Here is an 18,947-nt window from a genome sequence, read left to right as displayed (position 1 = left end):
AATATGGTCTAGCAGAGGTGGATTGATTGGGTGGGTCCAGGGGGTGATAAATGCCTCACTTTGCCAGGGGGTGGTGCCTGCTGTAGGCTGTAGTGCACCCTCTCCTGAAGAGGACTTCCCTGGACCCAGAGGTATGTGAGAACTACTGCCCTATCACTAATATTCCCTTTTGGGGAAAGGTGCTTGAGTGTGTGGCAGCTGGGCAGCTTTCAGTCTGGTTTTAGGCCAGGGTACGGTATGGAAACAGCCTTGTTGCTCTCACCGACGACCTACTCTGGGTGAAAGACGGGGAGTGCTACCTTGTTGATCTTCCTGGATCTCTCGGTGGCTTTTGATACCATTGATGATGGTATCTTACTAGACTGGCTCTGCTAGATGGGAGTAGGAGGCACTGTGTCACAGTGCTTCCACTCTTACTTGCAGGGCCGATTCCAGAGAGTGGTATTGGGGGATTGCTGTTCCATCCCATGGCTGTTAAACTGTGGGGTGCCACAGGGCTCTATTCTATCCCCCATGCTGTTCAACATCTATATGAAGCCACTGGGAGACGTCATTAGGGGCTTGGGAGTTGGGTGCCTTCAGTATGCTGATGATACTCAGCTCTATTTCTCCTTGCTGTTGGAATCAGCTGAGGTGGTGAAGGTGCTGGACCAGTGCCTGGAGGCTGTAATGGGCCGGATGAGGGCTAATAAACTGAATTAATAATTCAGTTATTAATTATTAATTAATTAATAAGCTGAATCCTGATAAGAAAGAAGCTCTGTGTATTGGTGGTTCCCGAGTCTGGGAAATGGCTAAGTGAAGTGTTCTGGATGGGGTAGCACTCCCTCTGAAGAAGCAGGTGTTTTTATTGCAATGTTTTGACTATATTTGATTTTCTAAAGTCTTTCTACAACTGATAGGAAATAATATTTCTAGGTACTCTGCTAACACACCATACAATAATCAAAAGAAGGTTCCTTTTGTTAATTTACTTGCATTTTTAAAATTTAACCAAGAAATCTAAAGTTGCCATTTCCACTTTAGGCGAAGTACAGGGAATCTTGGCATAATCTACGCGCTCAAGGCTACAAGCTGACAATGGAAGCAATTCCCTTCCAGACTGCCAAGGCCTCAAGAGAAATTGCCAGTGATGTGAGTTGAATTATGCAGCCTTCCATCTTGCCTAATTTTTGTAAACTTCATGTAATACATTGTCTAAAGCAGATTTTACTGAATTAAAGCAGTCCCATAATCATGTGAGACAAGGATGTGAGACAGAATATATTACTTATGAATGAGATTCTTTGTGTGAATTAAAAAAAAGAGAGAGAGTCATTGTTAATCAGAAGCCAAGCCATGCTGAAGATCTTGCAATGGGAATTGCAGAAGGAAAAAGTATCTCTGAATGCTCAGTTTCAATTTATCCAGAACAAGAAAAATAATAGCAGTCCATGCAAATACCTTCTCCATGCCTTATTTCTTTGAAAATTCCGCTAAAACAACCAGGGATAATGAAGAGAAATGTAAAGTTAACCATGTGTGAAAGTATAAACTTTAGAGTATTGTTGTGTCCATTTAGATGGTTTTCTGCTTTTAGAGGTCCATCTTGTACCAATACAATCAGAGATACTCAGCACCCAAATTGAAGTAATTGTTGTGAACCGCCCAGAGAGCTTCAGCTATTGGGAGATATAATATATATATATATATATATATATATATATATATATATATATATATACACACACACACACACACACACACACACACACACACACACACACCTTAACTTTTCTGAAAATGCTGTAAAAATCTGGCATTGAAGCTACAGTGAGGAACACCCAACATTGCATGTGTGCATAAGGGATGTCTGGCTAGAGACCAGTGGCGGTGCTTGTGAAGTCAACTGAAAATAAAAAGCTTGCTCAGATTTGCTTATTGAGAGATTTCAGTTAGAATCTCAGCCTCTCTTTCTTGACCTTGTAGCAGAAGCAATAGCTGATCCAGGCTGCTTCACGTGAATTTGAATGTGGTTTCTCTCTTATTGTCAAATCCATCTCTGGAAAAAATGAGGGTTTTGGTTGCAGTGATACATATTCAGCTAAACCTGGCATGGCCAGCGTCATGCTGTACTGTGTTTCTTGGAACATAGTATTTCCTTGATACCAAAATAAAACAACAACAACACGGATTCTGCAGTGTCCATACGAAGAACATACTTTTGTGATCCAGTAGAACTTTATGACAGAGACAAAACTCTTCAAACGCTCATGGCCTGGCTTCCTACACACTTACCTGGGAGTAAGCTGTATTGGAACTCAATTGTACTTACAGGAGTGGATGTCTTGGGGAAGGGTCATAGATCAGTATTAGAGCATATGCTTTGCATGCAGAATGTCCCAAGTTCAATTCTTGCCATTGAACTTGGGACATTCGTTAGGAAGGATCCACCTGAAATCTTGGAGAGCCACTGCTGGTCAGTACTGATGGCAGTGCAGTGCTGAAAATTTCTCCCACATTTTTTTTTTACCATTCTCATTCAATTTCATAGAAAAGAAATTGCTTTTGAAAAGTAATTCAGTAGTGAAGAAAACTTTTGCAAAATTCTCGTAGGTTGGGTTTGGGTTTCTTGTGCTTACCTTACTTAGGAGGTGTCTGGGGTGAGTATGTGTGAGTGTCCTGCCTTTCATTGTATAATCAAGGCCAAAAAGAAAAGAAAATAGAATTCCAGCTTTCTCTTGCATTGAATTTAATATTGAGGTTTTCTTCTCATTTTTTTTTAGTTACCTAGGAATAATTCTTATTCTTTCAAGGATCTATAATCCATACATGCAAGCTAATTAGTATTTTTCTTTTCCTACACAGCTTCAATACAGGCACAACTTTGTTCAGGAGAGGGGAAAGCATATTGGTGCCAGAAGTATTCTGGATGATACCAATCTGTTACACTGCTTGTATGCTGCAAAGTTACAGAGTGAACAGGAGTACAAGAAAGGCTCCAAGAATATCAGTTCTCAGTACAATCTGCCTTTGGACATGGTCAACCTAGTTCATGCCCGAAAGGCCCAGAACCTAGTGAGTGACCAGGATTACAGGAGGAGACTGCATGACTATACAGCGCTTCCTGAAGACTTGAGGATGAAGTGGGCAAAAAGAGCTCACTTGTTGCAGAGCGAGGTAAGGAGGGATACTGCATAGGCTTTAATGCCAATAGATCCGGGCAATGTATTGCTGTGCTTACTCAGAAAAATAAATGAGGATATTTCCTTCAAAGATGTGACTGCCAAATTCTGTGCATCCCTGTACTTTCAGGGTCCTGGCTGATTACTGAACTCAGGATGTTACTGAGAGGTCAAATGATAGGACATTGTTATGTTTAGGACTCAAAGGATAAGCTTGTCTAGGTGCACAAATGCTTCAGGAAATGCCATTGATTGCAGCCCAGGTCTAAATGAAAGCACAAGTGTGTCTGCATCCTGTTTTTCTTACTTTACTGCACCCATGGTATAACATGCCAAACTCAAGTCTACACTGCAGCTTGGAGGAGCTTGGCATGCTTTATCCCCCGCACAACAATGAAAGCTAATGTGAAAATGGACGAATCTCTGTTGGATTAAGTTCAGCAAATTACCAAATGTCTTTGTTCTTTTTCTGACAAGAGACAAAGGCAATGAGTTGCACAAACTGGGGGACTTTTGTTATATATACTTTGATAGAGGAACGGGCCTTTACACTTGCATGTTTGACTTCCAGACTGTGTATTTTAAAAGGACACACTGTTGAAAGTTTAGCTAGGTAGACATCCATTTTTTTTTTTGCTTCGACCAATATTTTATACACATAAAATATTGGTCAGTTCTTCTTCCCACCTAGGGATCATTTTACACATCATACTTTTAGTTCTATAACCAAGATTTTTAAAATAAATATGCAAAACATACCTGTGACAAATGTTTGCAAGAATGTGATTTATCCATTTGCAGTCATCAAGGGGTATACAATGATCCAGTGACAAAACGGGCTGTGTATGTTTGAAACAGCCTACACTGCTTCCAAAAACCTTCAACCTTGTGCCTCTCCTAAATTCATCAGTGTCTGGTGATCATATTAAATCACATTGCACTTACCCAAGAAGCTGAATTAATCTAGCATCCCTGCTTTCTTCTAGCTTGCTATTGGAAGTGGAGATTTTACAAGAAACAAACCAAAATATTGCCATCCTCTTGAGAGAGAGTTAATTTGAATGCTTGTATTGATTTTGGACAAAATACTTTGCATCCCTGAATTGTGGCTTCTGCATAAAATACCTTTGAAATGTTGTCAGGACCAACAAGTTATATTACTTTCTGCTTGCAATTATATTAATTCAGTTGTGGGAGCTCCTTTTGTATCTTTTATATGATACATTATTTAATTCCAAAAGGAACGGATGAATGCAAAGATGTTTGGCACAATGTGATGATGTATGCATGGAAAATAGAAAAAAATTAATATGTTAATACGAATCAGGGAGTCCTGTCTAGATGGGGTGGGGAGGGTGGGGAATCTGATAAAACTTAAAGGTTTTTTGTTTTTGTTTTTTATTTGACAGTTTCGCTACAAATCAGACCTGAATTTCATGAAGGGGGTTGGATGGGTGGCTCTGAGATCCCCTCAGATAGAAAATGTAAAGAAGGCTGGAGAACTCATCAGTGAGGTACTGATAAATCTTTCATGGGATGGTACGTCTGTAAGAATTGTTTACCATCAAGGCTCCTTGTTACATGACACTTATGGATGTAGCTTAGCATTTCCTTTTGATGTGGGAGCCTGTTTATACAACGGGCGTACATTACGAAAGAGCAATACACAAGATAGGAGTCCACCTGTGACATCCTCTACCCTGAGCAGGAGACTCTAAACAGCAGCAGCAACAACAAAAACACATAGCAATAAATAATGGCCGCAAACTCAGCAATGGAATGCTAAGCAGGGGAGACAAAGTTTTGAAAAGTGTGTGCTTGAAATTGACAGCAAAATGGGAAGCGATTCATCCTGATCAGCATAAGGTATTAACAGAGGGGGGCGGGGAGGCTGGACCTTAGTTTGGAGATCAATAAAATAACAGGATAAGACATTTAGAGTAAAACGCTTCTGTTTGCCCAGACAAAAATATTTTTTTTCTGTGTGCTTCCCTGCCATAATATATTTGAATCACACTGGTCAGTTGTACATTAAAGACAAGCAGTGCAAAGGGACCTTTCCCTTGTATATTTGCTCGAGATACACAACAAACTCTATTGGGGATCATTGGATACCAGTAGAATATATTTCTGTTGGACAAGCAATTTCATCAGCTGAGACATAGAGAGACAACAAATGTCTTTCTCTCCGTACTTTTTAAGTGGTTTCTTTTTTTTGTAAAACTATATAACACACACAAATCCTTTATATAACATTCTGTATTTACTTATTATACTGAAAATCTTCTTTCCATGTCTACTGTCAATAACATGAAATGTTCTTAATATGTTTTTTTAAATGCAGCCTTTCTTTTTCATTATTTCATATCTAGACAAAGTATCGTCAAAAACCAGATAGTCTGAGGTTCACCACGGTGACAGATGCCGTGGACTTCGTCCATGCTAAGAATAGCTACATTCAATGCAATGAAGTAGGTGAAGAATTGATTATTTTGTAGGTCATAAATAGATTATTCTCAATGCCATATAATATTAATTAGAACAATGGTAGTGGAAAAGGTGATTTAGTTAATAGTTGACAAATCTGTTAACATTTCAGAAAACCCATGCAGTCACGTCATACTCCGTGAGCTTCCAGAGGCATCAGATGGTAGATTAGATCAGGGTTCCTCAGTCTTTTTGGATCAGTGGGAACATTTGGTATGTTGAGAGTTTTGAGCGCTCTCACAAAATGAGGATGTGCTGGGAATGGAGGAGATCCTTCACATGCATAACTAGAGGCTGAGGTCATAAGCTTTTCTCCCACAAGCCTTAGTGTTAAATGCTAATTAGATGGGTTGGGCTGATCCAAGATTTACCTTCTGTGGACAGAAGGCTCCATTCATGAAAGGTGCCTCCACCCAATTTTCTGGGATCCCCTCTCTCCCCTACAGCTCACCCCATTCAGCAGGGTCTCCTGACCTTTGTAGCATTTTCAGGGTCTTCGAGAGGTTGCCATGGGGAGGAGGGGGCAGGAAAGTTTTCTACCATTAGCACAGTTGCACCTGCTTAAATCTGGATCCACCCCTTTATATTTAATGCTGAAGCTTGTGAGAAGTAAAACCTTTGACCTCACCGTAAACTAAAAAGGTCAAGAAAATGGAGGATAGGAGATCTAACAAGTTCATAAAAAGCCTTTGAATAACCTTTAGGCTGTTCAAGTTGGAGAGCTTCCTAATGCTTGGTTAACAAGCTCAAGGATTGTGCAGCTCTTTCCCCACCAAGACTCTGGAACTTTATGGACTTGTGCACAATTCACTTATGCCTTAAAAATTACCTTTGTTAAATCCCTACTCACTCTTAAAAACACCCCTTATTTACTTCACCTTATCTAAGTTAAGGTTTATAGTTCTATCCAAGATATAATTAGTATTTGGGACTATAAATGAAATATTAAGTCAATATGCTATGGTGTAACCAACATTATGAGTCGATACTTTATGACACTTGAAAATAAGCCATCCACCCCACATACTGTACATTCTCCAGTAATTGAGCAAGCATAATTGCTGACCAAATTCTGAATTAAGCTGAGTATAACTAGATAAAATAGAAGGTACTTCTTAAAAGTTGATTGACTTGAGTGATGGTAGCACTAAGATGTACCTTCTATTTTATCTAGTGATACTCAGCTTAATTCAGAATTTGGTCAGCAATTATGCTTGCTCAATTACTGGAGAATGTACAGTATGAAGTATTTGTTATTTAGAAAAAATAATCCTTTGTCTTGGGGCAACTTTAATAAGCATAGGCATAATTTGGAATTACGTCCATTGCATACTGTAGTAATTCAGAAAAATAGCTTTATGTTATCATTATAGATATTTTGAAGGTAAATGAAACATTATTTGGTTTGACAGCGGCTATACCGGGCTGGGCACTTGGACTCCATGCACAGCTATACTCTTCCCCCTGACCACCCTGACTTCATAAGGGCACGACTGAATGCACTGCATATCAGTGATGTAAGTGATATTTCTTTTTTATAGCAGGTTGGTGATTTTGTAAATAAACACAGCTACAGCTCTTTGTAAGGTGTCCTTTCCATATGTACCATTCAACTTACCAATCTTGAGTGTTTATATTTTCTATCGGGTTCCTCAGGCAGATTAAGAATTCTGCTTTTTAGCCTTTCAGGTCACTGATTGTGTTAGTGCATCTTTAGATCTTTGCACTGCTGAAGGCTTTTCTCTTGGTTACTACTTCGGTTTTATTATGTTTTAAACTGATGGTTGTATATTTTTTACTAGATTATTGTGTTTTATGATTTTAAGCTTTGTCTTGTAAACTACCCAGAGAGCTTCGGTACAGAAATCTAATAAATAAGCCAATTTAGGTCACCATATGCATTAGTAAGATTTAGGACACATTAATAAAGTTATAAGAATATTTCTGACCACTTTCCACCCTCCATAATCTAATTTTGAAGGTAAAAATGTTGTGGCCCATGTTTCATTGGTGGGTAAAGAAGTAATTGCATGCATATTCATTTGAAAAATTATTTGATGAGCAAGTTAAAGTCCCTTTCAATAAATTATGCTGCATTAAATTACATTAAATCATGCATTTTGTCAATTACTGGAATCCAAAATAGAACAGGGTAATTTTGGAAAGGTTGTTCTAGCCTCTAAAAGGAGTAGAGGCAGGAAGTACATTTTGCATTGTACACTGAGAACCCTTTGCTCTTGTGTTAAAAGAAAAGAATGAGTGAGATATATTGCTCACACAGTTAGAACTGTATTGCCATGCACAGATGAATGTCACAGTTGTAAGTCTGAAATGTACCGTTTCTTCTCAAAACATTCAAATGGATCAGCGTGTATCTGAACTGAAACAGCCAGTGAGAGCATGGGGAGATAGAGGAGTTGGGGGGCCTCTCATTAAAAAAGAAACTGGTTTTGGTAGATATACAATTGGATCAGATGCCACACTCAGAAAGCTGTTGAGAGAGACTGACCTTACCGTGCACACAAAACATACACATTGGTATTCGTAAAGCTGCAAAGGTAGCTGTAAATCAAATGAATGTAATGTGTGAGGATGAGTGCAAAAACTGTGCAAACTGTGATAAAGTAAAATGATGCATGGGGTTTCAAATCAAAGGACCCATGTTGCAGAATGATCCTCAGCAGTAAGGCAAAGGCTTTGGCAGATTTAAAAGAGAGAAAAAGGCAGGAAATGACTTGGACTTGCCAGCTCTTGTTAGATAGAACACTTACACGTGGGCTCCAGATTTGGGCTTATGCCACAGTTGTGGAGGGAACACAATCTTTCTAGGCTAATAACTTTGGGTTATATCCAATATTAGTCTTACTTAGAGTAGACCCACTTAAATGAATGGGATTTAAATTAATCATGATGAACAGAACTCATATTCATTTCAATAGGTCTACTCAAAATAGGACTAACATTGCATCCTTTATCCATATGATTCCCTTTCCCCACCCACACTTGCTTGGAATTCTATATTCTCATAATTTGATTTCTCCAGATAAATTTAAGGATTTATCTGGGATTGCCTTTTAAAGAAGGCAAAATAATTTTTAAGGATTCATTGGACTGTCTCCCATATTATGTCATATGAGAAAACTGGTGATTGTACTGACATGATTGTGGGAATATGGATATGGAAATGATCCAAGCAACCATTTGATTGGGAGCTCTAGCATAATTTGCTAGAAGTTACAAGCCCATTAGGAAGTCTGGATATCACATTTATTGCACCTCCATGCTACATGGAATGAAATTGAAAAGGCTCCCATTGGAAGATGCCTATTGTTTTATCACTAACAGTAAATTAAAGTTGTCCAGTGACCTAAGTAAAGTAAATCGGGGGTCTGAGATCATCGCCTTTTATCATGAAGAGAAGGTGTCCCCACCAAGTGTCTCCACGCATTAGCATTCTTGTGCCTAGCCACAAAAAAACTTGGACCACTTTTTGTTGTTCTTGTAGGCCTCATGGCCAAGCTTGAGAAATGTCTCTCTGGCAGGACAATGGTGAGGTGGTCAACAAATCATAATAGTTTCAGACACTATACTATAAACCCGTGGGATTGAAATGAGACTTGGCAAATTCTCTTCAGAATTTTAATTTGGTCCATACCCTTAATCATATCCAATATGTTATCAAGCAGTTCATTATTTTAGATAAGTTGATGAAACCATCAGGGTACAGAGCTAGCTCAGAAAGCATTAGAAATGTTTGATGTAACAGATCGTGGAGTCTGCAGAACTGGAATTCCTATGCTATAAAACCCAAGATGCTACTGCTAGATGTTTCAAAAGACAGAATAGGGGCAATGTCAATGCAATATTGATGTGGCAGATACATCAAAGTGTCTAACAGAAGCTAAATAAAGCTCAAATCAATGTATGCATGAAATGCAAAGCAAAATACTAATTGTGGTGTTTGGGACTCTTCACCAATGGGACTGTACACCAATGTATTTTGTAGGTGAGGAAGTGAAGGGTTATAGGCTAGTCGCAAATCTTATAAGCCTTTACAACTGACGCAGAAATCGATGATCCTAACAGAATCATTTTTTTTATTGCCACAAAAGGCTTGTAAAATAAGAAGAACCCTCTTTCTTTCCTTTCCTTTTTTATTGCAGAAACTATATAAAACATCTTGGGAGCAGACTCGGGCAGCTGGCTATGATTTCAGATTGGATGCCATCCCTTTCCAGACAGCTAAAGCTTCCAGAGAAATTGCCAGTGATGTATGAAGTATTACTTTGCCAAAATTCAATCTTAGGACCACTTTACAAGTTCCCAGAATGATAGATCCTTATGGCATAGCATGTCGTGACATTTCCCTACCAGTTTAAAAGGGAGACACCTGTATTCAAAGGCTTGAGAAACATGCCCCAAGGAAATGCAGTTCTTTGAGGCTTCTGGGCATGTGATTCCCATGAACTTGCATTCATGAATGTCACCTTAAACTGTTAGAGGGAAAGCATAGATGACAGGCTGTGGAAATACTGGCAGACCTGTATTTTCCTGTATTCTGTGAAGATGCTTTTACTGGGGACTGATATTCATTTTTCAGGCCAATTTGGAACTGCTAGAAAGCCAGAGGCCAATCCAGAAGAATATAAGTGCACATAAGTATCATTGAGTCAATGGGTTTGAAACATATGTTTGTGTCTTAAGTCTGATTGATTTCATAGGGTTTCAGGCATGTTCCATATTTTCTGAATTGTGTAGCCCTTTTCACACCCTTTGTTACTGCTTCATCCATATACTAAAAGCACAATCCTGATCCCCACATCTGCTAACTGGCTGGGATAGGGTGGAGGTACCCCTCCACAGTCAGAGAGGAGCTCCACTGCTAGAGCAGTGTCCGCCTTGAAGGCCCCAGTTTGGAAAGCTCATACTTCTACTGGCTGTAGTATTACTGCTAGCAGTAACCAGTGGTAAGCCCTGAAATGGGGAATACTGGAGGTGCGTCAAGAGAACTTTAGGTCCGCTAAATCCAACGCCCCTCCATTCCCCCTTGAGGCCTCAGTAACAGCCTTTTTACCAATGCCTGTCTCAATCTGATTTCAATGCGAGGGCGGGTGGGCAGGGGTGGGGGTACAACAAACACCAGGAGAAAAAACAATGAGAAAAGCACATCACTTCCCACCATATCCACTTGTTACCAGCAGAGCTCTGGATGGAGCTGTGTTTGGAGGATCTCTCCTTCAACTGAACTTTGGATTGCTCTACCTGTGTAAATCATTTTCTTAGTATGCTCTTAGTGATGTAACTCTGAGTGCATATTCTTTAAAAGCAATGAAATTTTATTCCCGGTTAAAAATCAGCTCAACAGAGTAGATCTGACTTCTGAATATAGATGATAGTAACGTGATTTAGCAAAGTCCTACATGCACATACAAGTCATAGTGTGTGTGTATACAACGATATTGTGCAATATGAAATTATATGAATGGGTGCTTGAGTATGCCATGGTAAGGGAATAAATCCTCCTCTGTCTTAACGCTCTATAGTTCAAATACAGAGAGTCCTTCCTGAGGGATAGGGGTCAACAGATTGGACTTCGCAATGTGAATGACGATCCCAAAATGAGGCACTTCCTCAAGATGGGCCACCTCCAGAGTGACAATCAATATAAGAGGGATTTTGTCAGAAACAAAGCACAGTTCAAGAGCCGAATTGATCAGCCAGGATTTATCCATGCAAAGAAAAGTCAACAGTTGATAAGTGATGTCAACTACAGGCAACACCTGCATCAGTATACGTGTGACCCAGAACAGCTTAATCTGAAACATGCCAAACAAGCCTACAAACTCCAGAGCGATGTAAGTATGTTTGATCTACAGGCTAGAACCCCCTTCTGGAAGTTAGAGGCAAGGCTATGCGTACTCTGTTTCAAAAATATTAAAACTCAAACACTATCCTCAGAACATTCATAAGGTAGGCAAGTATGTGAAAAAGCAAGGGACATTGGGAGTGTGGTTGGAACGGGGGCCTAAAAGTGGGGGGGGGCTCTGGGAGCTGATTCCCATCCCCCAGAACCCATCGTGGGCCACACCCTGCTGCTATGGCTGCACTGCCAAATTTGATGCCAAAGTTTGGAAGTGAAGCAGAAGGGGAGGAACAGGACTACATTGTTTTAAAGTAAAATTGCATTGTCTGTATGCTACCGGGATGCTTCCGTAGTACTGACAGTGGTGCAGCTGGGGTTGGGGGGCACACTATTAGCTGGTGGATGCATGTGGCTTTTGAGCCTCAGGTTGTCCACCCCTCTCTAGGGAAAGACTGAAAGATACTGGTGATACATCTTCTTGTGCTGGCACTTATTATTATTATTATTATTATTATTATTATTATTATTATTATTATTATTATATCCCACCTTTTGTCCAATGCTGGGCCTCAAGGCAGCACTTCAAAATTTAAAACATATAGATTTAAAACCTATAAATAGAAATATACAAAGTTAAAATATATTAAATATATTCCAATATTAAAACATTTAAAATGACAGTTTTAAAAGTCATTGGCACAGACAGAGGTCCCAATTATTTGCCAAAGGCCTGCTGGAACAAAAAAGTCTTTACCTGCCTCCTAAAGCACATCATGGAGGGAGTCAGTCTAGCCTCCCTGGGAAGAGAGTTCCAGAGCAGTGGAGCAGCACCCGAGAAGGCCCTCTCCCGCGTTCCTACCAGGCGTGCCTGTGATGGTGGTGGGACTGAGAGAAGGGCTTCCCCTGAAGATCTTAAAGCACAGGCAGGCTTGTAAGGGAGAATACAATTTTTCAGATAACCTGGACCCGAGCTGTATAGGGCTTTTCTAGGTCATAACCAGCACTTTGAATTGTGCCTGGAAATGAACTGGAAGCCAGTGGAGCTGTTTTAATAGTGGAGTTGTATGCTCCCTATCTCTGCCCACCCTCCCTACACACAGTAATCTGAAATCATGCTGCATCTGGGCAGTCTGGGGAAAAGAAAATGGATGTCCATAGGCACTAAAGAGAAGAGTTACTGCAAAAGGTGAGAAGCCAACCCTGCAAATTTTGGCACCCCTTGAAAAACCTGGAGAAATGCCAAGTGCCCCTCTTCCCTTCCAGTTCAGCACCCAAATAGTGCCGTAAACTTGAGGAGCCATTTGATCTTAGCTTTAATTGGAACTTGGGGCTCCAGAGAAAAGACTGAAGATAAACTGAACATAGATATTTTATTTTTACTTAGATGTCTAGTAGAACTCTTATGGTTTCTGAGGCTTCAGCGGTCCCTGTCCCTGTTTCCAACATTTTCTAAATGGAGGAATAATAAATATTAAGTTTATAAAAAGAAAACAACAGAAATACTTTTAGAAATGTTGACATACTGTAACCTGTAAATACTCTGCCTTGCCTACATGCAGCAGTTCCCCTCTTGCTTTGTAACTTTGTTATTACAGAATAGTTTTTGAGAAAGTAAGTCATTTCTTGCCAGTGAGGGAAATGGAAAGTGTTGTGTTTGTGGTTTACTTTCCATCTGATTTGAAAGGTGTCATGTGTATGGTCTTGGAGAGAGCCCTGCAATTGATAGTTTATCAATTTTGCAGGTCAAGTACAAATCCGATTTGAACTGGATCAAAGGCGTTGGCTGGACCCCTCCAGGTTCTTACAAAGTGGAAATGGCCAGAAGAGCTGCTGAGCTGGCATATGCTCAGGGACTACTAGAACCTCAAGGGACTTTGAATCCGTATGAGCCGGAAACTGTAAGTGAATAGACAGACCATGTTTTTTCCTATGTACCTATGATGCAGAACCTCAAATACAAAGTGGAAAACTTCTTTTTCACTCTTCTCTTGGCACTAAGTCATATCAGCAGTGTATAGGAAGCATTAAAAAGGCAAAGGCTCAAAGACCAAGCATTTTTGCTGCTGCTGCTGCTGCTGCTGCTGTTGTTGTTATTTTACACACACACACACACACACACACACACACACACACACACACACACACACGTGTATTAGGTTAAAAAAAACTACCCTAACTACTGTCAACACATGTAACATTTTAGAGCAGTGGGACTGCTCCAGAAGTCCACACTCATCCTGCATGATCAGTCCAAACACACATTCCCATCTCTAGGGTCAAGCTCTGGAAAAGAAAGAAAAGAGTCTGCAATTTACAGAAGCTGGCTTTGCACAGTGCTAACTGTTTGGTTTGCTGTGATGTCATTGAGAAATCTTTCCCCATACCCCCAAAGTTTTTTGTACTAAATAAAAACAGTTTACAAGGAGACAAACAAATGAATAAATACATGGATATTCATACAGTTCTTTTAAAACAAATAACCCACTGAAGCAACGCTAAGCTCACACAGCCGCTGAAGAACTGATTGTGAGCTCTATGTTTAGAGCTGAATAAGGCATGATGCTTATTGTGCCTTCTGGTCCAGCACCTGCAGCAAGGCCTCTCTCCTAAAGGAGGTGGGCAGAGCATTCCTACATGGGGAAGGGGAGTTCCCTGTAGACAATCTACCACTTCCCAAGTCCTGCTGGTTCATTGTGTGAGCCAGCAGAGCCTCTCCCTCCACCCTGGCTTTTTAACAGGCAGATTTTTTTTTAAAAAAAACCTTCCCCCTCCCATTGAAACCAACTGAAGGGAAATCAACTGCACCAGCTTCAGGGTGGCATATTTAAGGGGCCAGATGCAGGGGCATGTCAGGAAAGCATGGGGGGCATGGACTTGGTGCATCTACGGCCAACCCTGAAATTCGCTGGAATGCTCTGAAAGGTCTGCTTCCAGTGGTACTTCCTAGGCCCATGGAGCTTTCTGTGGTCATCCCAGGAGACACCAGAAGAGATGTCTTGCCCTTCTGGCAGAGCAGCATTTCCACCCATCCAAGCCACCCTCAGCCACGTTTCAGCAGGGGTTTAGAATTGCTCTCTGTCAGCAGTTAAGGGTGCAATTCTATGCATATTTTGTCCAAAAAATGCCCTACAACTCCCAGCTGGTTAGGGCATGGTAGGAGTTGTATGGCTTCTTTTTGTCTAAAGATGCATAAGACCCTAAAGCAGTTCCAAGACTGCTTTGATACTAACAAAGATAACTATCACGTTGGGAGAAAGCTAAAATAACCAAGAAGTGAATTGGCCTTCCCATATATTTAGGACAATGCCCAAGCTGTAAAAGTATCCAGCTACAGAAAGATGGCTTAGCATAGTCTTTTGATAATTGATATTTTGATTTTAAAACATCAGATGAGGCATTTTTAATTATAGTTTTTATCAATGGGAATTACATAATAGTCTTCTTCAATGGATGATATTCAGAATCTATTTTGGTTGGCAGGAACAAACAGCCGGAGAAGGATACCAACAAGTAAGAATCAACCCCGATGCTGCAGAAATTCTGCAAGTCAAGCGGAGAAAAATGCAGCTAATCAAGAAATGAACTGAAACATGGACATCTGTCAGAAGAAAATGCATATGTTTTTCAGCTTGCTCTGCAAGTCAGGTAGCATAGAGGATAATATCAAAAAAGCCATTTTGTTTATTAAAGAGGGGGATTAACCCTGCACAAGTAATTTCATATTGATCTTTATATTTTTGCATGGATGCTGTAAGTGATTTTAAGTTTATGTATCATGGAACATGGTATTTATTTATGATGGCAAATGAGATTAGTACTAGATGACTGGCAGGCTCAGCTTTGTACTAAAATGAATGAACCATGATTTGCTGAAAACAAAAGTATTTGTACTGAAAATAAATCAGCAGAATCACTTTCGATAAATACCTCTGCAGTATTTTAATGATAGTTGCTTAGTTTATGGGAACAATTGATGAGAATCAGCTTTCCTTCATTTCCTGAATTCCTTTGTAGTTAGGAATTTAAGTTTATCACCCTTCAGTGGTTGACTGTGTGGAATGAAAGAGGATATGAGATTGTGTAGTTGTAAGTGAGTTAGAATGGGCCAATGAATATATGAGTGAACATGCATGCATGAGATATAAAAGTTGCATATAGTTTTTGTAGCTATAGTGGTAGATTTGGACTAGGGAGCCCCAAGTTCAGATCCATCATAGCCATTGAACAGATACATAGGGCAAGTAACTGTCTCTCAGCCAAACCAATCTTACTCATTCATGAGAATAAAAAGAGGGTTATATCTGAAACCCAAAACCATGGGAGGATGCAAATATAACATAAAAATTGCTTATACATGTCATTCTATAAACTGGTGCAAGCCAAGCCTAGCAAATGTACTAGATTCCAAGAAAATGTATTACACTTTACATCAATTTGAATAAAGGATGGCACATTTTGATATATCCAGTCGAACTTGAAATTAATAGTGCTTAACAACAGTTTTTGAATAAATTCCTATGTGTTCAATGAGCTTATTTACAGGTAAATAGGTACAGTGCAATCCTATACATGTTTACTCAGAAGTAAGTCCTATTGAGTTCAATGGGACTTACTCCAAGGTAAGTGCATATAAGATTTCATATAAATAACTTCCTTATCAGGGATTGTTGTGAAGATGTATCAATGAGTCTTAGCTTTACCTTCCTTAGTTTTTAGAAGGTCTTTCTTAACTGTGGAACCTGGACTCCCGTTGAATTTTGGTATTAATCCAGTTGAGAAATCTTGTCACACGGGTATAAACTCCTGGTTTATTTCTTAATCCACATTGATCTCCCCAGCTCACAATTCCATAGACATAATAAGAGCCATTTTTTACGCAAGTTAGAGGACCTCCTGAATCTCCCTAGTAAGAAATAAAAATAAAGCATTTAATTTCACTATCAAACATATTAACCAGCAACAGATGTCAGAAGATGAAATAAATAAAATAAAAATCAATTTATAGTGTATCAATACTTTTATTGTAGGATACAGCAATAACATAACAGATTTAATAAAGTTATGGATAGTCCTGAAATGAGAATCTTTAAAATGGAATCCAAAAAACATTGCCAGATCATAGATGTGAATAGAAATAATTATGCTATAATTTGGTGAAACAGCACTTTTATTCTGCATTCTAATTGGAACACACCTATAGTGTAACTAATAAAATTGAGTTTAACTTTATTAGAGGAAATCTTATGCAGTCCGCACGTGTGTGCTTGTGTGTATTTATTACAAGGTACCCAAGGTGGCTTACAATTTAAAATACTAAACCAAAAAGTAAATTTTACAAAATATTAAAAAGGAGACCAGGCCATTTTTGAAGTGTTCAGAAGCTGATGCCATGAGCTCCTTTCTGCCTTTCCCTCAGTGCACCTGGGGAAATGATGGGGACCATCCCAGATGGGCTTAGACCAGGCATAAGCAACCTTTTGGCAATTTGAGAAACTGACTTAGACACCAGTACAAAATGGGGGCACTGGAGCCTAAGAAAGTCTCTAGCCCCAAATGTGGCCCAGAGGCATTCATGGGAAAAGAAGACAGAAGCAGCTAGAGGCCCTCCACTTTGTTTTGAAGCAATCTCAATTGCCAGGAAGATATTATTATTATTATTATTATTATTATTATTATTATTATTATTATTATTATTATTATTATTATTATTCTGGGTAGGACATCTCAGCAGGCACCAAGAAAGGTGTCCAAGGGCACATCAGCGTCCACCAACATCACGTTGCCTATCCCTGACATAGGCATTGGCAATCTTTTCAGGAGGTGGTGGAATAAAACCCCTGGTCTGGGATTCTCCTCTTCTGCCATTATCACCATTTCAGTATCACTTCACTTGAGTTGCAATCCTATATCCAGTTTCCTGGGAGTAAGCTCCACTAAACTCAACAAAATCTTCTTTTGGACTGCACTGTCAATGTTTTATTAATAGCAGAATGTGCATCGTAATGATTTATGCCTGTGGTATGGGAGACCTTACATTATACAGGGCGTCCTAGGAGGTATGCATTCCATGCATTCAGCAAGCAAGATGGGAGTTATTTCATGGCCATGCTGTTCATAGGGCAGACCTCACCTCCACAGCTAAACTTGAGCTTTGAGCATCTTCTTTTCCCCTCCCCTCACAGCCTAAAAATGTCCTGCGATATATTGGGTTCATTTGATATTTTATATTTCATGGTGTTATTAGCTTGCATGATAATTTTGTTTGTAAGCCGTTTTGATAATGGAGGGTAGAAGTCTGATAAAGAAATCAGTAAATAAGCATCTATTCAATACCATGGCTATGTTGTGAGAGCTTTGGCAATTGGCTGGTATAGAAATGCAATCATAGAATCATAGAATAACAGAGTTGGAAGGGGCCTACAAGGCCATCGAGTCCAACCCCACCCTGCTCAATGCAGGAATAAATAAACATGCCAGCTAACCAGGGCCGGCGTCAAGGGCAGGCAAGATTGGGCACCTGCTGATGCTCCACATCCCAGTAGGGACCCACTAACAAAAGCCCCCTGGAGCTGCTCTTCCTCTTCAGCATTGCAACTGGTTTGTTCACCTGCCTCTCTTTCTGGTCCAGACAATGGTAGTAAGTGAGGAAGAGGAGGAGTAAATTGTGCAGCCTACTTGCTCACTGACTCACTGGGAGCAATTATGAGAAAGAGGAGAACCAATAGCAGCTGGTGACAATGGTGGAGAGGGAGGCCATTGAGGATGTCTTGCCCTCAAAAACCTGGAGACATAAAGGACCTAAAGCTGGTGAAGAGCATTGGGTGGTTTAGGAAAAAGAGAGATGAGATGTGGATCATATAAATAAGATGTGCTGGGAGAAACCTTGTCAAATGATGAAACTCCCAAGTTTCCATGGCTTACGCTCCCATAGGCTTGCCTGTCACCAGAAGAGCTGCTGTTAGTTTGAAGGACATGCCTCTCACATCATGTTGAAAGGAAGGAGGTTGTTGTAACGTATCTGATACAAGAAGCAGATACATATGTAGTACCCTGCCAGACATTACTCTGCATAGCCTATTTACATTTTGTTAAAAGAGAAATTAGTGTTCAAATACTGAAAAAGCAACAGACCTGACAAGTATCAGCACTTGTTCTCTGAAGATTTCCTGCACAAAGCATGCTTTCATCCAGTCTGTTATTATGTGCACTTGGTGCGTTACACCGCATCTGGGAAATCAGCTTTACTCTGGCATCTAACAGCTGATGAGATGATTCACCTACAGGATGAATGCCAGAAAAATGAAGAAACTCTTACCCCCATCTCCTTGTGCTAAATCTTTGTTTTCATTATATGGGATCATAGAATTTTGGCAGGGTCCAAAATATGATTGTCTATTGGAAGGTAAAAATTACGTACTGAATGTAATTAAAGT

General features: G+C 39.8%; 2 protein-coding genes across 4 annotated transcripts in view; one reads left to right on the top strand and one right to left on the bottom strand.

Moving 5' to 3' along the window:
- NRAP (nebulin related anchoring protein) overlaps positions 1-15,440 on the top strand; it is a 66,932-nt gene extending 51,492 nt beyond the window's left edge. The window contains exons 34-42 of one of the 2 annotated variants that reach the window (XM_063132682.1): positions 1,027-1,134; positions 2,848-3,159; positions 4,574-4,678; positions 5,537-5,635; positions 7,064-7,168; positions 9,815-9,922; positions 11,195-11,506; positions 13,257-13,412; positions 14,995-15,440. In XM_063132682.1, coding sequence (XP_062988752.1) covers positions 1,027-1,134; positions 2,848-3,159; positions 4,574-4,678; positions 5,537-5,635; positions 7,064-7,168; positions 9,815-9,922; positions 11,195-11,506; positions 13,257-13,412; positions 14,995-15,096 — 1,407 coding nt within the window. In that variant the 3' untranslated portion in view covers positions 15,097-15,440. The remainder of the gene's footprint in view (positions 1-1,026; positions 1,135-2,847; positions 3,160-4,573; positions 4,679-5,536; positions 5,636-7,063; positions 7,169-9,814; positions 9,923-11,194; positions 11,507-13,256; positions 13,413-14,994) is intronic. The other variant, XM_063132683.1, reaches the window with a different exon arrangement.
- The window catches only part of HABP2 (hyaluronan binding protein 2), a 46,269-nt gene continuing 42,221 nt past the window's right edge, over positions 14,900-18,947 (bottom strand). For both annotated transcript variants that reach the window (XM_063132684.1, XM_063132685.1), the window contains exons 12-14: positions 18,646-18,791; positions 16,215-16,417; positions 14,900-15,054 (exon numbers count right to left, since the gene is read on the bottom strand). In XM_063132684.1, coding sequence (XP_062988754.1) covers positions 16,241-16,417; positions 18,646-18,791 — 323 coding nt within the window. In that variant the 3' untranslated portion in view covers positions 14,900-15,054; positions 16,215-16,240. The remainder of the gene's footprint in view (positions 15,055-16,214; positions 16,418-18,645; positions 18,792-18,947) is intronic.

This window comes from Elgaria multicarinata, chromosome 8 (assembly GCF_023053635.1).
Source record: "Elgaria multicarinata webbii isolate HBS135686 ecotype San Diego chromosome 8, rElgMul1.1.pri, whole genome shotgun sequence".
Classification (NCBI taxonomy): domain Eukaryota; kingdom Metazoa; phylum Chordata; class Lepidosauria; order Squamata; family Anguidae; genus Elgaria; species Elgaria multicarinata.
The sequence above is the reverse complement of the archived record's forward strand: the minus strand, read 5'-3'. Positions and strand labels throughout refer to the sequence as shown.